The sequence below is a fragment of the Canis lupus genome, chromosome 32, assembly GCF_011100685.1.
Source record: "Canis lupus familiaris isolate Mischka breed German Shepherd chromosome 32, alternate assembly UU_Cfam_GSD_1.0, whole genome shotgun sequence".
NCBI classification, from domain to species: Eukaryota; Metazoa; Chordata; class Mammalia; order Carnivora; family Canidae; genus Canis; species Canis lupus.
Window position 1 is genome coordinate 13,434,032 of NC_049253.1, and position 19,655 is coordinate 13,453,686.

The following is a 19,655-nucleotide window of genomic DNA, read 5'->3' on the forward strand; positions in this document are numbered from 1 at the left end:
AGTTTGGGTTACCCAAAATATATTAAATGGAGATGTTCTTTGTGGAATTGGATGTAGGAGTCTGGGATTAAGAAAAAAAGATCTGAAGAAGAGGTGTAGGTATGTAAAACTCAGGAAACAGAAGTCGTGACTTTGATACAATCATGCAGGAAAGTAGAGTGAGAAGAGGGCTTGAGGACCAAAAGCTGGGGGCATGCTAACATTGAGGGGAGCCTAGAGTTTTGAAAAAGAGTCTGCAGAAGAGCTTGAGAAGATTCAGTCAGAAAGAAGGGAGGAAAACTAGGATTGGTGTCAGCCAAGCCAAGGGCCAAATAGTGAGAAATATGGAAAATAAGTCATTGGATGACAGAGTGAGCCATTGTCCCCAGGTATCAATACTCCCCTTGAAGCAACAACATTTTAGTCTGCAGCAAGATAAAAACTACATTTCCTAGCCTTCCCTGCGATAGGGGTGGCTGTGTAATTAAAGCCTGCAAAAGTTGTCCAGGGACAACATCTGGGAACTTTAAGAGGCAGGTAGCTCATCATTTATCCCTTCTTCTCCATATTTTTCTTTGTTCTGCTACCCGGAACGTGAAGATAAGGCTAAGTGTGACCTGGAAGAAGTATGTAGCCTACAGGACTTTGCAGAGCAGAACTGCCATATAGACCTAAAATACAGGCCTTTAGACTATTACACAGTAAAAAATGGGCATCTTGTATTTAGGATAATAACGTTTTGTTTGTTTGCTGTTTCTCCTGGATGAACTTAATTCTAATCAACACACTGTTTCTTCTTCTTCCACAAGTAAATATTTTGGGAGGACTCATGGCAGTTGATGCAACCCTCTTTACTACCCATAAAATCTAACTCAAAAATTGTATGAAATGTTACAGAAATTGTTACTTATGAACAGTGTTACAGACTGGATATTTATTTCCCTCTAAAATCCATATGCTGAAGCCTTAACTCCCAGTGTGATGGTATTTGGAGATGGGACTTTTGGGAGATAATTAGGTTTATATTAGATCATGAGTGTGGACCTGTCATGATGGGATTAGTGCCCTGAAGAGGAAGAAACATCAGAGCTTTCTCTATCCACCCTGTGAAGGATGAAATGGGATGGTGGCTGTTTGCAAACTAGGAAGAGGGCTGTCACCAGGAATCAGCCACCTTGATCTGGACTTCCTAGCCTCCAGAACAGTGAGAAATAAGTCTATTGTTTAAACCACCAAGTCTATGGTTATTTGTTATGGCAGCCTGAGATGACCGAGACACAGAGTTTAAAGTACAAAGTTATTTGTGTTACCAAGAAAAAATATGTAATAAGTTCAACTCTAAACCCAACGACAGTGATGTTTAAAGAGCACTTTAGTTAAAATTTTAAGCATAAACTATGGCCAAAGATATATCCCCCAAGTTCTGTAGTTCTAAGAAAAACTTGTTTGTCAAGACAGAGTATTCACACTACAGAGAAGGGGGCATGAAGGCTTTTGAGGATAAAGGTGGGGATAGAACCTACTCTCTAGAAAGAGCGTCCAAGATCTGGGTAAAATGATAGGAGCCTCTGGCTGTCACTCCCATGAGGGATACTCACAATTGAGTAAACCTGCCATTCCCAAATGAAAGAGCTTTGCTGGCAGCTTTCACCAGGAGGTTCAAGGAGAGCTCCCCAGTTTGCTTAGCCTCCTTGGATGAAAGCCCAGCTGCTGGGTCTGAACGAGACAGTAGATTAGTCAGCCAAATGCCAGATCATGGATGTGTTTCCTTCCTTCCTTTCCTAGCCCCCTTCTGTTCTCCAGGACAGGGGAAAGTGAAGAGGCAAAGTGGGAAGAAAAAGATGGGAAGAGTAAATGCTGCCTACAGAAATCACTATGCTTGGCCTTTAGTCTCATTTAGTTTCTACCTAGCCTGGGAATAAAACTGACAACTGAGGATACCCTAGTGACCCTGGTTAGGGTTATGGAATTCACACTGAATATAGGTGCCAAGGGGTGCAGGGAACCATGAGATTAAAACAAATAATCCCTGGAGTATCGATTTTATGAATACATTTGGAACAGAAAACATTTTCACAGAAAAGAGTAGAATGGGAGATTTTTGTGAGTTCTTAAGATAAAATGAGACTTCCAAGCTGTTTTGTGTCTGTGGCAGTGGCTTCAGGTAATAACTCTACGTTCCCTGGGGCTCATATTTCTCTTCTGATATCAGGAATATTTTGGTAAAAAATTTTCCGAAGCTCTAGAGTAAGGTAAGTTCAGAAAAAAGGATTTGGCAATGAGATTTGACAAGTCTGAGATCTCTGGTGACATGGTAACAGCAACTGCACAGGCATGGTGTGAAGGGGATGAGGAGGTGAGGAAGTGGGGCCAGTGAGGCTAGCGAAACCATGAAGAGAAAAAAAGAGAACAAAAGGGAGCCACAGTGAGGTGTGGGGTCTTGTCCCCAGGCCACGGCTGTGTCCAGTGCTGGGAGGACAATGCGATCATAAAGGAGAGGCCATTCTACAGCTGAGGCAGCACCCACGCAGCGTATCTGGCAGCTGGAGATACCTGGCAGCAGGGCAGGATTGACTGGGGGGCATCAGTGGGCATGGAGATGGACTGGGTAAATACCTAGCAGGACCTGTATAAGGAAGAGTTAGGGTCTCCTTCTGTGACCAGAGTTCTTGATGGCAGTTGGGGCAAATCAGGCTCTCGCAGTGAAGTGCTTCAACTGGATGCTCTTTAAGTATTGCTCCAATGCTAACATTCTAGAATACCATTCCTTATTTTGATGATAATTCATGATCTCTTCCTGAACCTTTTTGATTTCCTAGATATTTAACTCTAGGTGGGGATTTTTAAACAATATTTTATTTATTTATATGAGAGAAAGAGAACAAGCAGGGGAAGCTGCAGAGGGAGAGGGAGAAGCAGACTCCCCATCGAACAGGGAGCCGATGCAGGGCTCAATCCCAGGACCCTGAGATCATGACCTGAGCCGAAGGCAGACGCTTCACCAACTGAGCCACCCAGGTGCCCTTAGGTGGGGATTTTTATAACAAGTGGCACATTAGGAAAACACTAGCTCTTTGAGAGTTGAAAGCTAGAAGGTTTCCACTGGCTGGATTAGGAAGAACTATAACTTTTCCCTCCTTGAGGTGGGTAGCACCTATGACCCTGTTTTTTTTTTTTAAGATTTATTTATTTATTTATGATAGACAGAGAGAGAGAGAGAGAGAGAGGCAGAGACACAGGAGGAGGGAGAAGCAGGCTCCATGCCGGGAGCCCGACGTGGGACTCGATCTCCGGACTCCAGGATCGCACCCTGGGCCAAAGGCAAGCGCTAAACTGCTGAGCCACCCAGGGATCCCCTGACCATGTTCTTAAACCAATGAACCCATGACTTGATTTCTCTCCCCCTACTATGTACCTCTCTTGAGGTACATACCTCTGCTACAGCTAGTTGCTCTATACTGCCTACCAGCCTCTGAAGATGACATAGGACAAACCACTGGCAGGCTTGGTGACAACCCCAGCAACAGTGATCACCGCGATCCTTCTGTGTGCCAGCCAGGGTACTGGACACTCCTCATCGTCTCCAGCATTCATTTCATTCTTTCAGCACTACTGAGGACACTGTTCCAGATGCTGGTGAAGCATCAGTAACAAAACAGATAAGAATTCCTCTCCTCAGGGAGCTTACATTCTAATGGGAGTATTCCTCATGTCTTGGACTCTAATGCCTTGGAGATGAGGGATGCCTGGGGGGCTCAGTGGTTGAGCATCTGCCTTCGGCTCAGGGAGCGATCCTGGAGTCCTGGGATCGAGTCCCGCATCGGGCTCCCCGCAAGGAGCCTGCTTCTCTCTCTGCCTGTGTCTCTGCCTCTCCCTCTCTGTGTCTCCCATGAATAAATAAAATCTTTAAAAAACATATGAACAGATGAAATGTGGCATCTACTACTAGTTGCTTATCCATTCTTCCTTGTTCCAAACTAACAAAATTTAGACCAGCAATGCACCCACTTAAAAATACTGACCTTTCTCCACTCTCTGCTAGTTAGGGGTGGTTAAGGATGTGGGCAAGTGTGTATTTGTGTGTGAATGTGTTCATGTATGAAATGAGATAATAATGTGTGTGTGGAAATTAAATCATGAGATATAGGTTGAAGTCTCTGGGACTTCCTTCCAAGTGACAAGAAGCTTTGGGAAGAGGTAGTTTTGCTTTTACTGCCTGCAGGAAGCCACGCTTAGTAGTGGAGTAGCCATGGTGAGGCCAGGAGGCCAAACACCACACAGTCAAGTCCTAGGAAGGAAAGACTGTGAGCATCTGGTCAGCAGCTGCCCCAGTTCTGTACTACTGAATTCTGGATTTCTTGTCATGTGAAGAAAAAGACCCCTTTTTGGTTAAGTCCTCTTGGTGAGGTTTCTGTCCTAGGTAGGCAAGTACAGTCCTCACTGGTCTGATTGACTCGGCCCCGGCCACAGAGCTAGTGGTGACAGAGCCAGAATGAAAGCCCAGATTCGTCTCCCCCCAAGACCCATGCTCTTTCTGGGCTACTTTGCAACTTTGAGGTTTGCACACCTGCAAGTACACTTCTCACTTTCAGTCCCTGGGTATTGGGAAAGTGTTCGGGGGTTCATGGAACTCTTACATTTGTAGGCTGGAGGACTTTATTTCTACATGTGTTCCGCACAGTATTTGATTTTTCACAGCTCCATTCAGCTCTGCCTACACAGCTAAGCCGCTGACTTCTGTGAGCGGCTCCACAGCATAGCATCCTGTAATGTCACGTTCTCCTCAGAGAACAGAACTATAGAACTTGTTACTAAGCCATCCTGGCTTTATTTTCATTACAAGAAATAAGTCCCTGTAGCCCTGGGACCCAGCTTGACAGCACTCAGGAGATTGTAAACCCAACCCCACATTGTATCCTGCTGTCCACTGCCTCCTGCTGATTCTTCCTCTCCTGTATGGATTTGCCTATGCTGGACCCCGAAAAAAAACACAAAAAACCGTTTTTCCTGTCATCTTCCCTGAAGCTGATAGCTTTTCTGTTAGTGCTAACATGTAGGATAAAGTGCCCTGACCTTTCAGCTGCTGCATCAGGGTCTTACCCCTACTGGCCTCACATATTCCAGGCTACAGGTCTGGGATGCTCTCAACCTGTCCCAGCTGGCCAGAGTTCATCACGTTGAGCCTACTTGTGTCCTAAGTACAACACGCACACACACACACACACACACACACACACACACACACACTGTAGGAAAATTATTCAGGTGAGCTACTTTGTGGCGTCTCCCACATGGCAACATGACATGAATTATCAGTGACTAATGCTCTTCTCACAAAAATCACTGCTAAAGGCACAGATTCCTGCTTCAGGGACATACAAGAGACAGTGCTTTAGGAGAACAAAGTACTGCCGTAGAACAGCAGTGCATCACCCACTACATCTTCAAAGAACAGAAAGCTCTAAATTGTCTTTCTCTCAAAGGATAAACTCACCCTCAGGAAAAGGCACATGAAAAATTGCAATTCCTTTACCACAAGCTCCCTTCAGCTCTGGTTCTCAATATAGTGTGCAGGAGGTAGGCCCATAAGGTAGACTCAAACATACTCATAGCTCTTTTTTTTTTTTAATGCTTTGAAACATTATAGCATTGTTGCAAATGTATATAAGAGAATGTGAGCTCCGTTTGGGTTATCTGTCTGTGTGACTGACCACCTCAAAACTCAGTACCTTAAAATAACAACCATTTTGATTTTTCTCTCATAATTGTGTGGGTTGGCTGGAAGCAACCATGTGGTTCTTCTACTCTCCTTGATGCCTGCTGAGGCTGCGGTCATCCCAGGGCTGAACTGACTGGACGTTCCGAGACAGCTCATTCATAAACCTGGTGCCTTGTCAGGGACAGCAGGAAGATTGGCCTCCGCTGGGATGCTGGGACAGCTGGGGCACTTTCTCACTTTCCACAGTCTCAGGTCTAATCTTTTTCCATGTGACCTCTTCATGTGGCACTTCCAGCAGGGCAGCTGGACTTCTTAAATGGCTAGTTCCTCAAATCACAAAAGTAGAAACTGCCAAGCTTTAAGAATTAGGCCCCCAGTCACTGACACACCATCACTTCCACTGCATTGCATGAATTAGTGAGTCTTAGGGCCAGTCCAGAGTCAATATGGCACTAGGCTGCATGGCAGCGTGAATATCAGGAGGGCCATTGAGGGCCATCTTTGGAAAGTGTCTGCTTCATTGCTGTTCATTGCCACTCACTATATCAAATGTGGAAATGATACTTGATATGTTAAATTATGCTTTATAGAAGAAAGCATGTTACCTTATTATATCTATGCATCATCAAGATGCATAGATATTGGGAGCATCTAGAAACTACACAAATCCAGTGAATCCGATTATTTGAAAAACATGATCAAGACCTCTGGGGGAAAAAATCACATTTTATTCAATGGTTACATACATAAGAGACCTAGTTTTGTAAATAGATGGGTAAATTTGATATTCTCAGGATAACAAATTAGTAATCTCATACATTGAATATTTATTAAGAATAGGCCCTGGGCCATCATTATTTATACGTGATTTTACTTAATCTTCACAAATACTCTGTGCGGTGGGTATTATTACCTCAAATTTCTACATGAGAAACCAAAGTTCAATGAGATTTTGTAACTTGCCTAATATTAAATATCTTGTAATCAGATGAGCCAGGATGTAAACCTCTAAACCCTATACTACCATTTTACCTGTTTTGTCTTTGCTCACTATTTTCTTAAATCGTTACAGAGTAATCTTCAGTTTAAGGGGAAACAAGAGCCACATCTCATACTCCCACCTCTAAAGATTTAGAACCCATGTCATATTTAGACAGTCTGCTGAAGTCAAGACTTTAAAATCCAGTTTCTACCTTGGCATGATAGTCCAGACAATTCCCTAGAGCTCTCATATCTACAAACATATGCTTCTGTGCTTAAACTTGAACTTCATCCAAACCCCAAGGTTATTATTGAGTAAAATCCTCTGCCTGGTTTATCTGGGTATCTGGAAATTTTCCCTTTGGCACTAGAGCTATGAATCACAACCTCTCATTCGTGCCGTCTAAGGACAGAGAAATGGGACTCCTGTACTTTTCATTTTGTGGTAACATGAGTTTGGAAATGTCTCACCAAGGGATCCCTGGGTGGTGCAGCGGTTTGGCGCCTGCCTTTGGTCCAGGGCGCGATCCTGGAGACCCGGGATCGAATCCCACGTCAGGCTCCCGGTGCATGGAGCCTGCTTCTCCCTCTGCCTGTGTCTCTGTCTCTCTCTCTCTCTCTGTGTGTGTGACTATCATAAATAAATAAAAATTTAAAAAAAAGGAAATGTCTCACCAAAAATCAGGTTATACTGTAAAATGTAAGAGCTTTGGTGAAAGATTTAGTGATAGAAATTGCCAGTGAACTCAGGATTGATATGGCTACCATATATGAGTCATGGAGGTCTCCTTGGTGCTATGCTCCAGCCACATTAGACAGGACTATGCTGTCTTTATAAGAATTTCCTCTAATCTCCTGCCTTGGGGCCTCTATGTCATTTGTCATTTAGAAAGTCATTTGCTTCAGAGTGCCTGGGTGGTACAGTCAGTTAAGCATCCGAGTCTTGGTTTCTGTTCAAGTCATGATCTCAGGGTTGTGAGATCAAGCCCTGCAAGATTGAGCCCCGTGTTGAGCTCCCCACTCAGCTCAGAGTCTGCTTGAGATTCTCTCCTTCTCTCTCCCTGCCCCTCCCACTCATGCTCTCTCTCTCATTTAAATAAATAAGTAAATCTTTTTTAAAAAGTCATTTTTGGGATCACTGGTGGCTTAGCAGTTTAGTGCCTGCCTTTGGCCCAGGGTGTGATCCTGGAGACTCAGAATTGAGTCCCACATTGGGCTCCCTGCATGGAGCTTGCTCCTCCCTCTGCCTATGTCTCTGCCTCTCTCTCTCTCTCCACATCTCTGATGAATAAATAAATACAGTCTTTAAAAAAAGAGTCATTTTCTTCAATCTTCACCTTTATAAGTCCTTAGAGTCCAAGCTCAAAATCCACTTTCCAAATCAAGTTTTTCTTTATCTAAATTGAATGAATCACTGTCCTTGAATCTGTATTAGTTAGCTATTGCTGCAGGAAAAAAAAAATCACCCAAAACTTAAAGGCTTAAAACTCTTGTTTGCTCACAATTCTCTGGAGTGACAATTTGAACAAGGCTCAGCTGGGTTGGCTTGTTCCAGGTGTTGTTTATACATGTGTTTGCAATTTGTAACCAGAGGCCACCTGGCTGAGGAGGCCATGCTCACATCAAAGTCGAAGGCTTCGACTGTGTTGATTGAAATGATTGGGTAGTTTGAGGTTTCCCTCTTCCTCAGGAGAGTGGATGTCACAAGGCTGTTGTAGAACATTATTTTGCCACATTTTATTGGTCAAATCAAGCCACAAGGCTAGCCCAGATGTCAAGGGTAGAAAAATTAAAATATGACTCCAACCATTTCTCTTTCATATACACCTTACTGTTATAACTTCCTTTATGTATTTTTCTATCATCTTCCTCAAAGTTGCAACTTATGATTAGTAAATTCAAAAACTGTGAATACATTCGATTGAGGGACACCTGGGTGGCCCAGCAGTTAGGCGCCTGCCTTTGCCTCAGGTCATGATCCTGGGGTCCTTGACAAAATAATGGATTGATATTCTTCTAAAATGTCAAGGTCTTTAAAGATGAGATAAGACTGGGGCACCTGGGTTGCTCAGTGGTTGATCACACCTTTGGCTCAGGGCGTGATCCTGGGGTACTGGGATTGAGTCCCACATCAGGCTCCCTGCAGGGAGCCTGCTTCTCCCTCTGTCTGTGTCTCTGACTCTCTCTCAGTCTAGGTCTCATGAATAAATAAATATTTTTTTTTTTAAAAAGATACATTCGATTGAGTTTTCTCTGTAAACTATAGTATCTTTAAGTTTTTACTTTGAACTTATTTTTTACTTAACAGAAAATTGCAAAATTAGTACTGGTAGTTTACAAATATCCTTCACTCAGCTTCTCTAGGCTTAACAGCTTGTGTAACCAGGGCACCTGGGTCGTTCAGTGGTTGAGCATCTGCCCTTGGCTCAGGTCATGATCCTGGGGTCCTGGAATCGAGTCCTGCATCAGGCTCCCTGCAAGAAGTCTGCTTCTGTCTCTGCCTCTCTCTCTCCATCTCTTATGAATAAATAAATAAAATTAAAAAAAAATCTTGTGTAACCACAGTACAGTTGTCAGAAAGGGAAATAAAGTTTTCTTTATTATTATTACCTAAATTAAACACTGTATTTGAATTTCAATGCTACATTCTTTTACTGTTCTAGAATCTATCCAGGCTTCCACTTGCTTTATTTATTGTTTGTTTGTTTATTCATGAGAGACAGAGAGGCACAGGGAGAAGCAGGCTTCCTGCAGGGAGCCCGATGTGGGACTCAATCCCAGTACCCCAGGATCACGCCCTGAGCCAAAGGCATGATCAACCACTGAGCAACCCAGGTGCCCCAGTCTTACCTCATCTTTAAAGGTAATGTCATCTTTTGACATTTTAGAAGAATATCAATCCATTATTTTGTCAAGGACCCCAGGATCATGACCTGAGGCAAAGGCAGATGCTCAACCACTGAGCCACTCAGATGCCCCTGGCTAAACATTTTTAAATCATTACTGGAATTAATTGGTTCTTTATATGCTCACACTATTATAAACTTGTCATAATTTAACTGTAAACCCTTCTGCTATTGTTGTCGACTCATTAATAACCATTGCCTTACATTTCTCATGGGCCCAAGGTAACTCAGAATTAAAAATAAAAGAGATTAATTTAGGATAACTTCATTTGACCTCATGAAGCCATGCTGCATGAAGTGCTCGGTGTAAACACGCCTTTGTAGCTGCACGTGTTAAACCACATGCACTTGGGCTTAAAGTATAGGTAAGATTTTACCAAGTGGGAAGTGGGAAGAAGGTCAGGAAGAGGGTTCCAAGTAGAAGTAGCAGCATGAACAGAAGCATGGTCAGCAAATACCGAATACCAAGGCTTTAAAATTTGGTGTAGGCATTGCTGCTTCTCCAGCCCATTTCTGTCTTCTGTTTGTCTTCGGGTCAGTCATAGCATTAAGAACCCCATTGTGGATAGCGAGTATGCTGTGTGTTATGTGTTCATGATCAACTTTCTTGAGCAACAGAAAATCAATACTTAATTTTTATTAAACATGCATAGATTAAACACTTGCTTCTGAAAGGGTTTATTGCAAAACAGAGTAAGCGTAACCAGATAATTAAAAAGTTATGGATTTGTATCATAAGATAAATTACCAAATTATTGTAGCAACAGTATCCAGATACTCTGTAGCAGAACTGCAAAGCCTCTATTTCTCAAACAATTTCACTTACATCTAATCTTTTTTTAAAAATTTTATTTATTCAGTTGACACAGAGATAGGGAGAGAGCGTGCATGAGCTGGGGGTGCAGAGGGAGAGGGAGAAATAGACTCTGCTGAACAGGGAGTCCAACACAGGGCTCAATCCCAGAACTCCGAGATCATGACCCAAGCCGAAGGAGGACGCTTAACCTTCCGAGCCACACAAGTGCCCCACATCTACTCTTTAATTCCCTATATGTCCCACTAAAACCCACTGGCTGTTATCCTGGTGGCTTCATGCCTCTCACAGGTCACAGCATGGGCCGCCCATCATAGGCCATGACATACTAGCTGCTATAACCCATGGACATCAGAATCTGTAGCATCAGATACATCTCCTGCCACCACTGAAACAGGAAGCAGTTAGCTTCATGTCCAAATGTTATCTTTTTATCAGCCAGTGCTGTGCTTGCTGTACTTCAAAAGGTTGGGATAGGAGAGATAGACCGTCTTTCAGAGTTTACCATGTGTTATGGTGAGAACTCTATTAAATACACCTGCCTCTTATATTCTATTAGGAGAGACCAGTTAGAAATTGGAGTGCAATGTAGAAGTCTTCCTGAATCTCTGATCCTCCTTAAAAAGGAGACATTCCAGAACAAAGGCTAAACTGGACTGAATGCTACAACAATAGACTATAACCAGGATGTTCTAGGTAAATTAGGTTATTTGTCTCCTTAAGCCTGGAATTGTCTTGGACTCCAGCATATGAAACTACCCCTAAATCTTATTTATGCTTTATTCAACATTTCTCTTGAATCTGACCCTTCTTTTTTATTCTCACTGTATCCACCTTAGCTTAGATACTTGTTACCATATGCCTGCATTATTTATAACCACCTATTTACTAGTCTAGGACTCATTTTCTCCTTCTATCCATTCTCTTCATACTTACCATAGTTTTCCTTCTCCAGAAACTTGTATGTCTCATCACACCCTTGCTGAAAAATCTTTTAATGGCTCCTCAGTACCTGTAGAGTAAATTCCAAATTTGATTCCAAGTATAGTCTGTCTCTATTCTACACTTACAGGTGCATTTCTTCTTTTTAAAGGTTTATTTAGAGAAAGTCCACTTGCTCCTGTGAGAGTAGGGGGGCAGAGGGAGAGACTCTTCAAGCAGACTCCACACTGAGCACAGAGCCCAGTTGGGGCTTGATCTCATAATCCATGAGATCATGACATGAGCTGAAACCAAGAGCTACCCAGGTGCATCTATAGATTCATTTCATTTTTTTCCCCAAGATTTTATTTGAGAGAAACAGACACAGTGGGAGAGAGAGAGATAGAGAAAGAGAGCATGAGCAGAGAGAAGAGGTAGAAGCAGGCTCCCCTCTGAGCTGGGAGCCTGATGCAGGGCTTGATCCCGGGACCCTGAGACCATGACCTGAGCCAAAGGCAGATGCTTAACCGACTGAGCCACACAGACGCCCCCAGATTCATTTCTGATTCACTTCTGCTTCAGATTCATCCTTCACTCCTGTTTGGCTTTATCTCTCGCCATTTCCTAAGCATGACTAGCCATTTAGCATTTGCTGTTCATGCTTTTGTTCATGCTGTTGCTTTCACTTAGTTTTTTAGACCTGGACCTCACTTGTTGAAATCTGGACTAACTGCAAGCCCAAGTTACATCTTCAAGGGTCCTTCTATGATTCTCCATCTAGAAATATTCTTTTTATCCTCTGAAGTTGTCCAGTAGTATAGAAAATAGTCTGATGGTGTATTACACAAATACCTTCAATACAAGGAGCTTTTCAATGGCAAACTTTTGAAGGACAGAATGATCTTTTTAATCTTTTGATACTCCACAATGCCACTCAGTACCTTTATATATGCTGCTATTTAATAACTATTCATTGAGTGAATTAATAAATGGCCAATGAATCCACACTAAAGTAATAATGAATAGAGTCCTTCCTTAGAAAACATATCTACAGCTTATTGAAGACTACGTTAGCTCTGGCTGCCATAACAAAAGACTGAAGGGTGGAAGAGCTTACATAATAGACATTTATTTCTCACATTTCTGCAGGCTGAGAAGTCCAAGATTCAAGTGCCAGCAGATTCAGTTCCTAGTGAGGGCCTCCATCCTGGCTTGCAGGGAGCTGCTGTCTTGTGTCCTCACATAGTGAAGAGGGAGACAGGGAACACTGGTCTCTTTCTTTCCCTATAAGTGTGCTAATCCCATTATGGGGGGAGCCCCCACCCTTATGACTTCATCTAAACCCAAATTACCTCCCAAAGGCCTCACCTCCAAATACCATTACATTGAGGGTTAGGGTTCAACCTATGAATTTTAGGGGAACACAAACATTCAGTACATAATAGGGACACTTAGTCACAAATAATGATTAAATTTAACCCTTCCTGTGGGAGAATCTTTTTGAGTGAGCTGACCTTTCTGTCTATAAAACACTACAAATAGGTTGATTCACCTTTCCATTTATAATCAGTCTTGCTTTGGGTCTTCCATAAATACAAACCAAGATCAATTTCATTGTTGAAACTCTAACTTCCATTAACAAATAAAGACACAATGAACAAAGTATAAAGTGTGAGTGTGTGTTTGTGTCTCTGTATACGTCTCAAAGAAAGTTGATCCACATCAAACTGATAACTGTGATCATTTATATGACAGATAGTGGCAATGATGGAGGTGTTTTATTCTTCTACTCCTGATTTATTTTAAAATCTTTGTAGGAAACATACATTGCATGTTATATGTGAAATAGAAAAATACAAAAAAACAAAAAAGAAAGAAAGAAACCTCAAAGAAGTCTTAGTCTCCATAGCACCCCGATGTGGCTTTTGCCTTCAAAAAGTCCACAATAGTTTTCCTTTTGGAACTCCCAAGAAATAGAATGAATAAAAAAAATTTGGCTCAATGCTTTTTCAATGATCTTTGTATTTTTTCCAAAATCTTACCAGAGTAAGGAAATAATCTATGACTGAGAATAAAAATATATTTGGAAAGCAAATAATATGGAGAAAAAAGGAAAAGTAGAACTTGTGTGTTTTATAAATTATAAAAACCCTTCATGCAAAATATTTTACAATCCCAAAGTCAATGGATTCATAAGTGTAAGATCTGGAAAACACTGTGACTAAAATCAGTAAAGCTATTAAAGTATTTAAATATTTAATTCTTTAAGGATCGAGTAACTGTTAGCCATAAAACAAAATGAGAGAACATCTGGAAGGCAAAGAGGTTGAAAGATTGAAAATTAAAAAGCAAATGGTGTGCTTAGTGCTACTGTGGGACTTCAGCAAATGGATAGAAACCCATTTGAAGACAAATACAGAGTTTGTGTAATTACAATGAGCCTGAAGATGGGTTTAGCATTTATACATCTCCTGGGAAGCTTGGTGAGTCAGAAACATAAAACCAAAGCACAGGGAGGTTATTAAAATATTATTTCCTGTTGTATTGTAGAACTCGAGAAGAGAATAAACATACCGATTACTTGCATGGCCGGTTCCACGTCTGTTGTGGCCTCTTCCAACAATGACAGCAGCTTGGCTGATATCTGATGCACAGATTCAATGTTGCTAAACAAGCTATCCACGTCCAGCCGATCAATCTGAAGAAACACAAACACTGAACACAGCTGATGGAGAGAGACACACTGTATTTAGGATGTTTTCTCCTGCTAAACGGTCAGCATCTTATATGCCAGCCCATGCTGCTTCCATTGACCATTGCAGTAAACATTCTTATTTGGGATTTTTAAAGTAAATGTGCAGTTTTTCATGCAAGAAAAAGGAGGGGGGAGGGAGATATTGTATCCGTTCCATCTGCCTTTTTCTTCATTTTGACCAAGTATTTAATGAGTCAAATGCACATATACATATTCCTATAAAACCAGAGTATGAAGAAGATTTAGGCCACCTAATCAGTATTTTTATTAACTGCCATCTATGAGAGTATGTACTAGTGTGTATGAATTTAGAACACTTTAATGCTTATACAGCAGAAGTCAGACCTTTCTCTAGGCAAGTAACTATTTTCAAAGCTGTTTTAAAACCACAGATGTTCTAAAAGCGATGACAAGTAGATGTGCTGAGTTGCTTCCTGCCTTTTTTCTTGAAAGAAATGTGAATGGAAATTTCACCAAACATGTTCTACTAATTAAAGATTCATCATATTTTGTAACCCATGCATGGCCTCAAAAACCAGTATAATCATTCCTAGATAGAGCTGGTGCTTATAATATTTTATTTATTCATTCATCTCTCCTTCATTAACTATTTCCTGAGGGCCTTCTATGTATCAAGAATTGTAATAGAAACCGAACTATGTCATAGGCACTGGATGATTAGTAGAGGGATGGCCAACCACCCTAACCTAAGTGAGACATGTGCCCTCATTTTGCTGGATCTTATTCTAAATCTTTTTCTCAAGTTTAAGTCTTATCTTTCATAATCAAATAGTGTCTTGTTGGCTCATGAAGAGATTGGTACAGGCTCTACTGGGCTACCACAGAGAATAGGAATAGGTGCCTTTATCCATGGCTTACTGCTATATGTGAGGTCATAGATATATAATCAGTCATCAATCATCAAGTAATGGAAGGGCTTCACAGGTGGAAAGCAGCGTTGCTGGTTCCAGACCAGATCAGCATATTAGGAGTGAGAGAGACAGCGAGTTCAGCTAAGGACCAAAAAAGGAGGCCAAGAAATTAAGGGAATTTAGGGACAAGGGATACAGGGGAAAAGGCAAATGTGGAGGAATCTGGAGATGAACATTGACACTTAGCTTCTTCCTCAGGCTCTCAGAATCTTCTCTTTGGGTGTGCTAAGTCTGTGGTGAGGAGAGTGGGGGGAGGAGGCAGGTTGCTCATCTTTTTATTCGATCCTTTTTTGGCGTTGACTCATCTGTCATTCCCCATACCACAGAAATATTATTTTGATAAGGATAATCTGTTATTAAATGTGAAGTATTGCTTTGCATTCCACCTTGTTTAAAATTTGGTGACTGTGTCAGTTATTTTTTATGCAATATGATCTAGCTATCCACATTCCTCCCAACCATCTTGGGAAATTCCTCACCTTCCTATCATCAGTCTTGTCCTCAAGAAAACTCTCAGCCTCATTTGTAATCAAATTCCACATGATTCTATGTAGTGGGTTTATTTCAATGTTTTAAGTATTATTTAATTTTATATTTAAATTTTTATTTATTTATTTATTTTTTTATATTTAAAATTTTAAATTTAAAAAACTTTTTATGTATTCTAAAAGAAACCGTATCTCCACACTATATTATTACATTGCAATCATTATTAGCTCCTAAGGTATCTAAATATCTCACAAAATATTCCTTTAAGTGCTCATTTTAATTGGATAGGGCACATATGGCTCTTTTGTCTGAAATCTGTGGATATCCAAGACTTTCAATTTCTATTTTACAAAATATATTTAATATTATACAAAATATCAAAAGGGCAGATTAACAGTCACATCACTCTTCTTGTTAAATTTAAATGGTTAAAAATGTCACATATTTCTGAGTACCACTGATTTAACATATTATTTATTCTAAGGAATGGTCTTATGCATTGGGTTTTAATTAAATTGCAATGGGGTAAATTTGCATAGTGAAAAATATGTTTTCCAAAAATTGTATATGAATCAAGTTTTTTGGAAAGAGATAGAAGGAGAGAGAGAGAGAAAGAGAGAGAGAGAGAGAGAGAGAGAGAGTCCTAAGCAGACTCCATGCTGAGGTTTAGAGGCTGACTCAGCGCTCCATCTCATGACCCTGAGATCACAATCTGAGCCAAAACCAAGGGTCAGACACTCAACCCTCTGAGCCACCCAGGTGGCCCCAGATTGGTTCATTCTGGATGTACTGGTTGAATTTTTCTTAAAATCATATTTTGAAATGAATCCTTCTAATAAAAAATTTCTTTCTCAATTTGCTTGCTTTTGTAATTGATACAGTTTATTATTATTTCATTTTGAAATTATTATTTCATTTTGTTGTGAAAACGTTATTCTGAAAAGTTTAAATACTTTGTATTTATTATTTCATATATCACTGCAGCTTCTCTGTAAGATATGAACTAGTTTGAAGATAGGGAAGTTCATATGGAGTGAAGAGAGGTGCCATGCTCAAAATTTTGAAGTGCAGGAGAGAACTGGAACTGGAAATTGACCTTTCAACTATACTTTAGTCCATTACCAGCAAGTGCTGATAGAATATTTTGCCATCTCTAGATTTTTTGGTTTGTTTCTGAGTTTTTCACTAGGTTGTCACTTCTACAATTTATTTCTCAAGGTCAGAATCTTGCATATCTGTCTAATGTAGATTTTAAATTCATCTTGCAAGGATTTAATTCTATATTCTATCTATAATCTTAGCTCAATGTAGCAAATACTAAGGAACAAAAATATAGCATCACTGTCATTCTTTTTGAAGGACAGAAAGGATTAAAACATCAATTGGCCTGTATCACCCTGGGCTCCTGGGGATTCTGTGAATCATAAAATAAATTTTCATTCAGTTATTGCTTTGCCAGGAACAAACAAATGTCTGATCCAAATAGGCTTTTAAAACTGGTAGATGACTTTATAATTATTGATATAAATTCAAAGGAGCATTTATATACATTTATTAATCATTTACTAGAAACAGGCAATGCTCTAAAAGCTTAAGTTGAGTTAAATTTTAAATGGATTAAAATTTATTTTTTGGAAAAAAGATTTAGTCTAAGTATACATTATCTTAAGCAAAGCCAATTCATAATAATTTAAAAGTACAAAACAGAAAAATTAAAGGTTAGTGTTTCTGGTGGCAACTGAATGCTTTACAAACATATTCATCACAGGATATGCTTCAAATGGCAAGTTCTCATTACACTTAAATAATGCTGAACTTACAGTTTCATGTATGCAAAACTCCCCAGGTATAAATATCTAAGTAAAGGAAAACATACCTATAACATTTTATCAAATCAGAGGTCATAATCACTGGTGTAGAATTACTTGGTACCCCACCAACACCTTACACCCACTGTGTTCAAAACATTCCTTGCATTTTCCTGCATTCACATCCTAGCCTGAGCTCTCCCTTTTGCTCGCAAATGCTTTGCCCTCATGTTACCTTGCAACATTCTACCTGTCTGAAATGAAGATGGTAAAGATAGTGTTCGTCCAGTAGTTTTGCCCATCTCTCTGTCCTCTCTGTTGCTTTCTTTGGGGGGGGGGGGGAAGCTCCAGCTCCCTAACTCTATCTGATCTGATGGAATTGTCAATTATGATGCCTACCCTCTTCCCCACTCGCTGCAGGGTGGGCATGTGACCTAGCTGGCCATAAGGATTGGCCCAGATTGGGCAGTTTCTCAAGCAGAGCCAATGAGAATCTTCCCTGATTTTTAATGAATGGTTGTTGGGAAACAGAAAGGCCTGGACTGTAAGTCTTAAGTAGTAAGTTTCCATGTTTAGCAGCCATCTTTTGTGGAAAGTTTCTGATCAAGTCAATAAAGAGAGAGGGAAGGCTAAGCTTAGATTTCCCTTGCCTAAAGCAAGACATCCTTATTACAGAAGCTAATAAATCACCTTTTTATTTATGATGGTTTGATTTTTATTTGTTACCTGTAACCAACAAGGGAGTAATACACTTTCTTTATTTCTAGCCCTAAATCTTACTTCTTCTTAAGAAAACGTTCCTGCTCCTTTGATTAAAATTAACGTTTCCTTCTCCTTTGCTTCCATGACTTTTTCTTTGCATGACTCAATGCTGATTATGAAGCCCACCATATATGCAGGGATATTTATTAATTTATCTGTCTCTATGTCAAAACTGAGCTCCTCCAGGACATTTGTCTTTGTGAGGTATTTGAAAGCCCCCACTGTATCTAATGTACTACTAGGCACATACCTAGTTACCAAATAGAGGTTTGAACATTTAAATGGAATCTAATCACTAAATTCAAATGATGTAGTTACTCTGTGGGAGCCATCAATAAATGTTCCTCATAATCACTCTACTGGGCTCTGAATAACAAGTACAGTATAAAGAGATCAAAAGTGGTTTGAAGAAGACAAATCAAAATCACCTCATTTGATTGTTAAAAATATCACATGATGTGGATCTTTTATAACTTTCTACTTAATTTTATCTACGAAGCCCAACTGTTGTACTAGGTTTGGCTATTAGAATACCTGGAAAATTTGCTGACAAAGGCCAAATTTCCCCTGAGTTTACACTTGGGAAATGCCTGTTTATTGTTTTCTGTTTAATGAGCCCTGGGACATTCAGCCTACAACCCAGTCACAGGAAGAATAACTAAACATTCTTAGGTGTCATGCAGACCTCCAACCACAGACACCTTTAAAGGTGAATATTGAAAAGAAATCTAGGAACAAACTCTTAAAAAACCCCACTATTATTATAAAAGTCGTTCATGTTCATTGTAGAAAATTAAAGATGGGCAGATAAGTAAATGAAAGACAACACAATCACCTAGAATTCTACTGCATGGCAAGAACCACTGATACTCTGAGGTATGTCCTGCTAAAATTATTTTTCTCTCTCTCAGTGTGTGCATCTGCACAAAAGATTTATATACTTCAAATAATGTTTTAAATTTTGTCTTTTTTAGGGGTGCCTGGGTGGCTCAGTTGGTTAAGCATCTGCTTTAGGATCAGATCATGGTCTCAGGGTCCTGGGACGGAACCCCATGTGGGGCTCTCTGCTTAGTGGGGAGCCTGCTTCTCCCCCTCCCTCTGCTGCTCCCCCTGCTTGTGGTCTCTCTCTCTCTCAACTAAATACAAATAAAATCCGGGACGCCTGGGTGGCTCTGCGGTTTAGCACCGCCTTCGGCCCAGGTCATGATCCCTGGGTCCTGGGATCGAGTCCCAGATCGGGCTCCCTGCATGGAGCCTGCTTCTCCCTCTGCCTGTGTCTCTGCCTCTCTCTCTGTGTCTCTCATGAAAAAATAAATAAAATCTTTAAAAATAAATAAATAAAAATAAAATCTTTAAAATAAAACTTGTCTTATTTAAACTTTAACAGGAACATCTTTTTATGTCATTAATCTTCCTCAGTTGCACCATTTTTAATGTCAACATTATGTAGAAGCCACATGACATTTTTAATGTCAACATTATGTAGAAATACTTTATTTAGCCAGTCACTAAATCTTTGAAATCTAAATAGAATGTCACTTTCATTATTATAAGCAGCTCTCCTAGCTAAAACCTGGTTTACACACCTG

General features: G+C 40.4%; 1 protein-coding gene and 1 long non-coding RNA gene across 2 annotated transcripts in view; one reads left to right on the forward strand and one right to left on the reverse strand.

Annotated features, from left to right (window-relative positions):
• ARHGEF38 (Rho guanine nucleotide exchange factor 38) overlaps positions 1-19,655 on the reverse strand; it is a 124,217-nt gene that overhangs the window by 53,762 nt on the left and 50,800 nt on the right. The window contains exon 3 of the mRNA XM_038581980.1: positions 13,895-14,018. Within this exon, the coding sequence (XP_038437908.1) occupies positions 13,895-14,018 (124 nt within the window). The remainder of the gene's footprint in view (positions 1-13,894; positions 14,019-19,655) is intronic.
• On the forward strand, positions 9,483-14,174 carry LOC111093661. The gene is made up of 2 exons (XR_005382729.1): positions 9,483-9,542; positions 13,871-14,174. It is a non-coding gene; the product is annotated as an uncharacterized LOC111093661 (long non-coding RNA).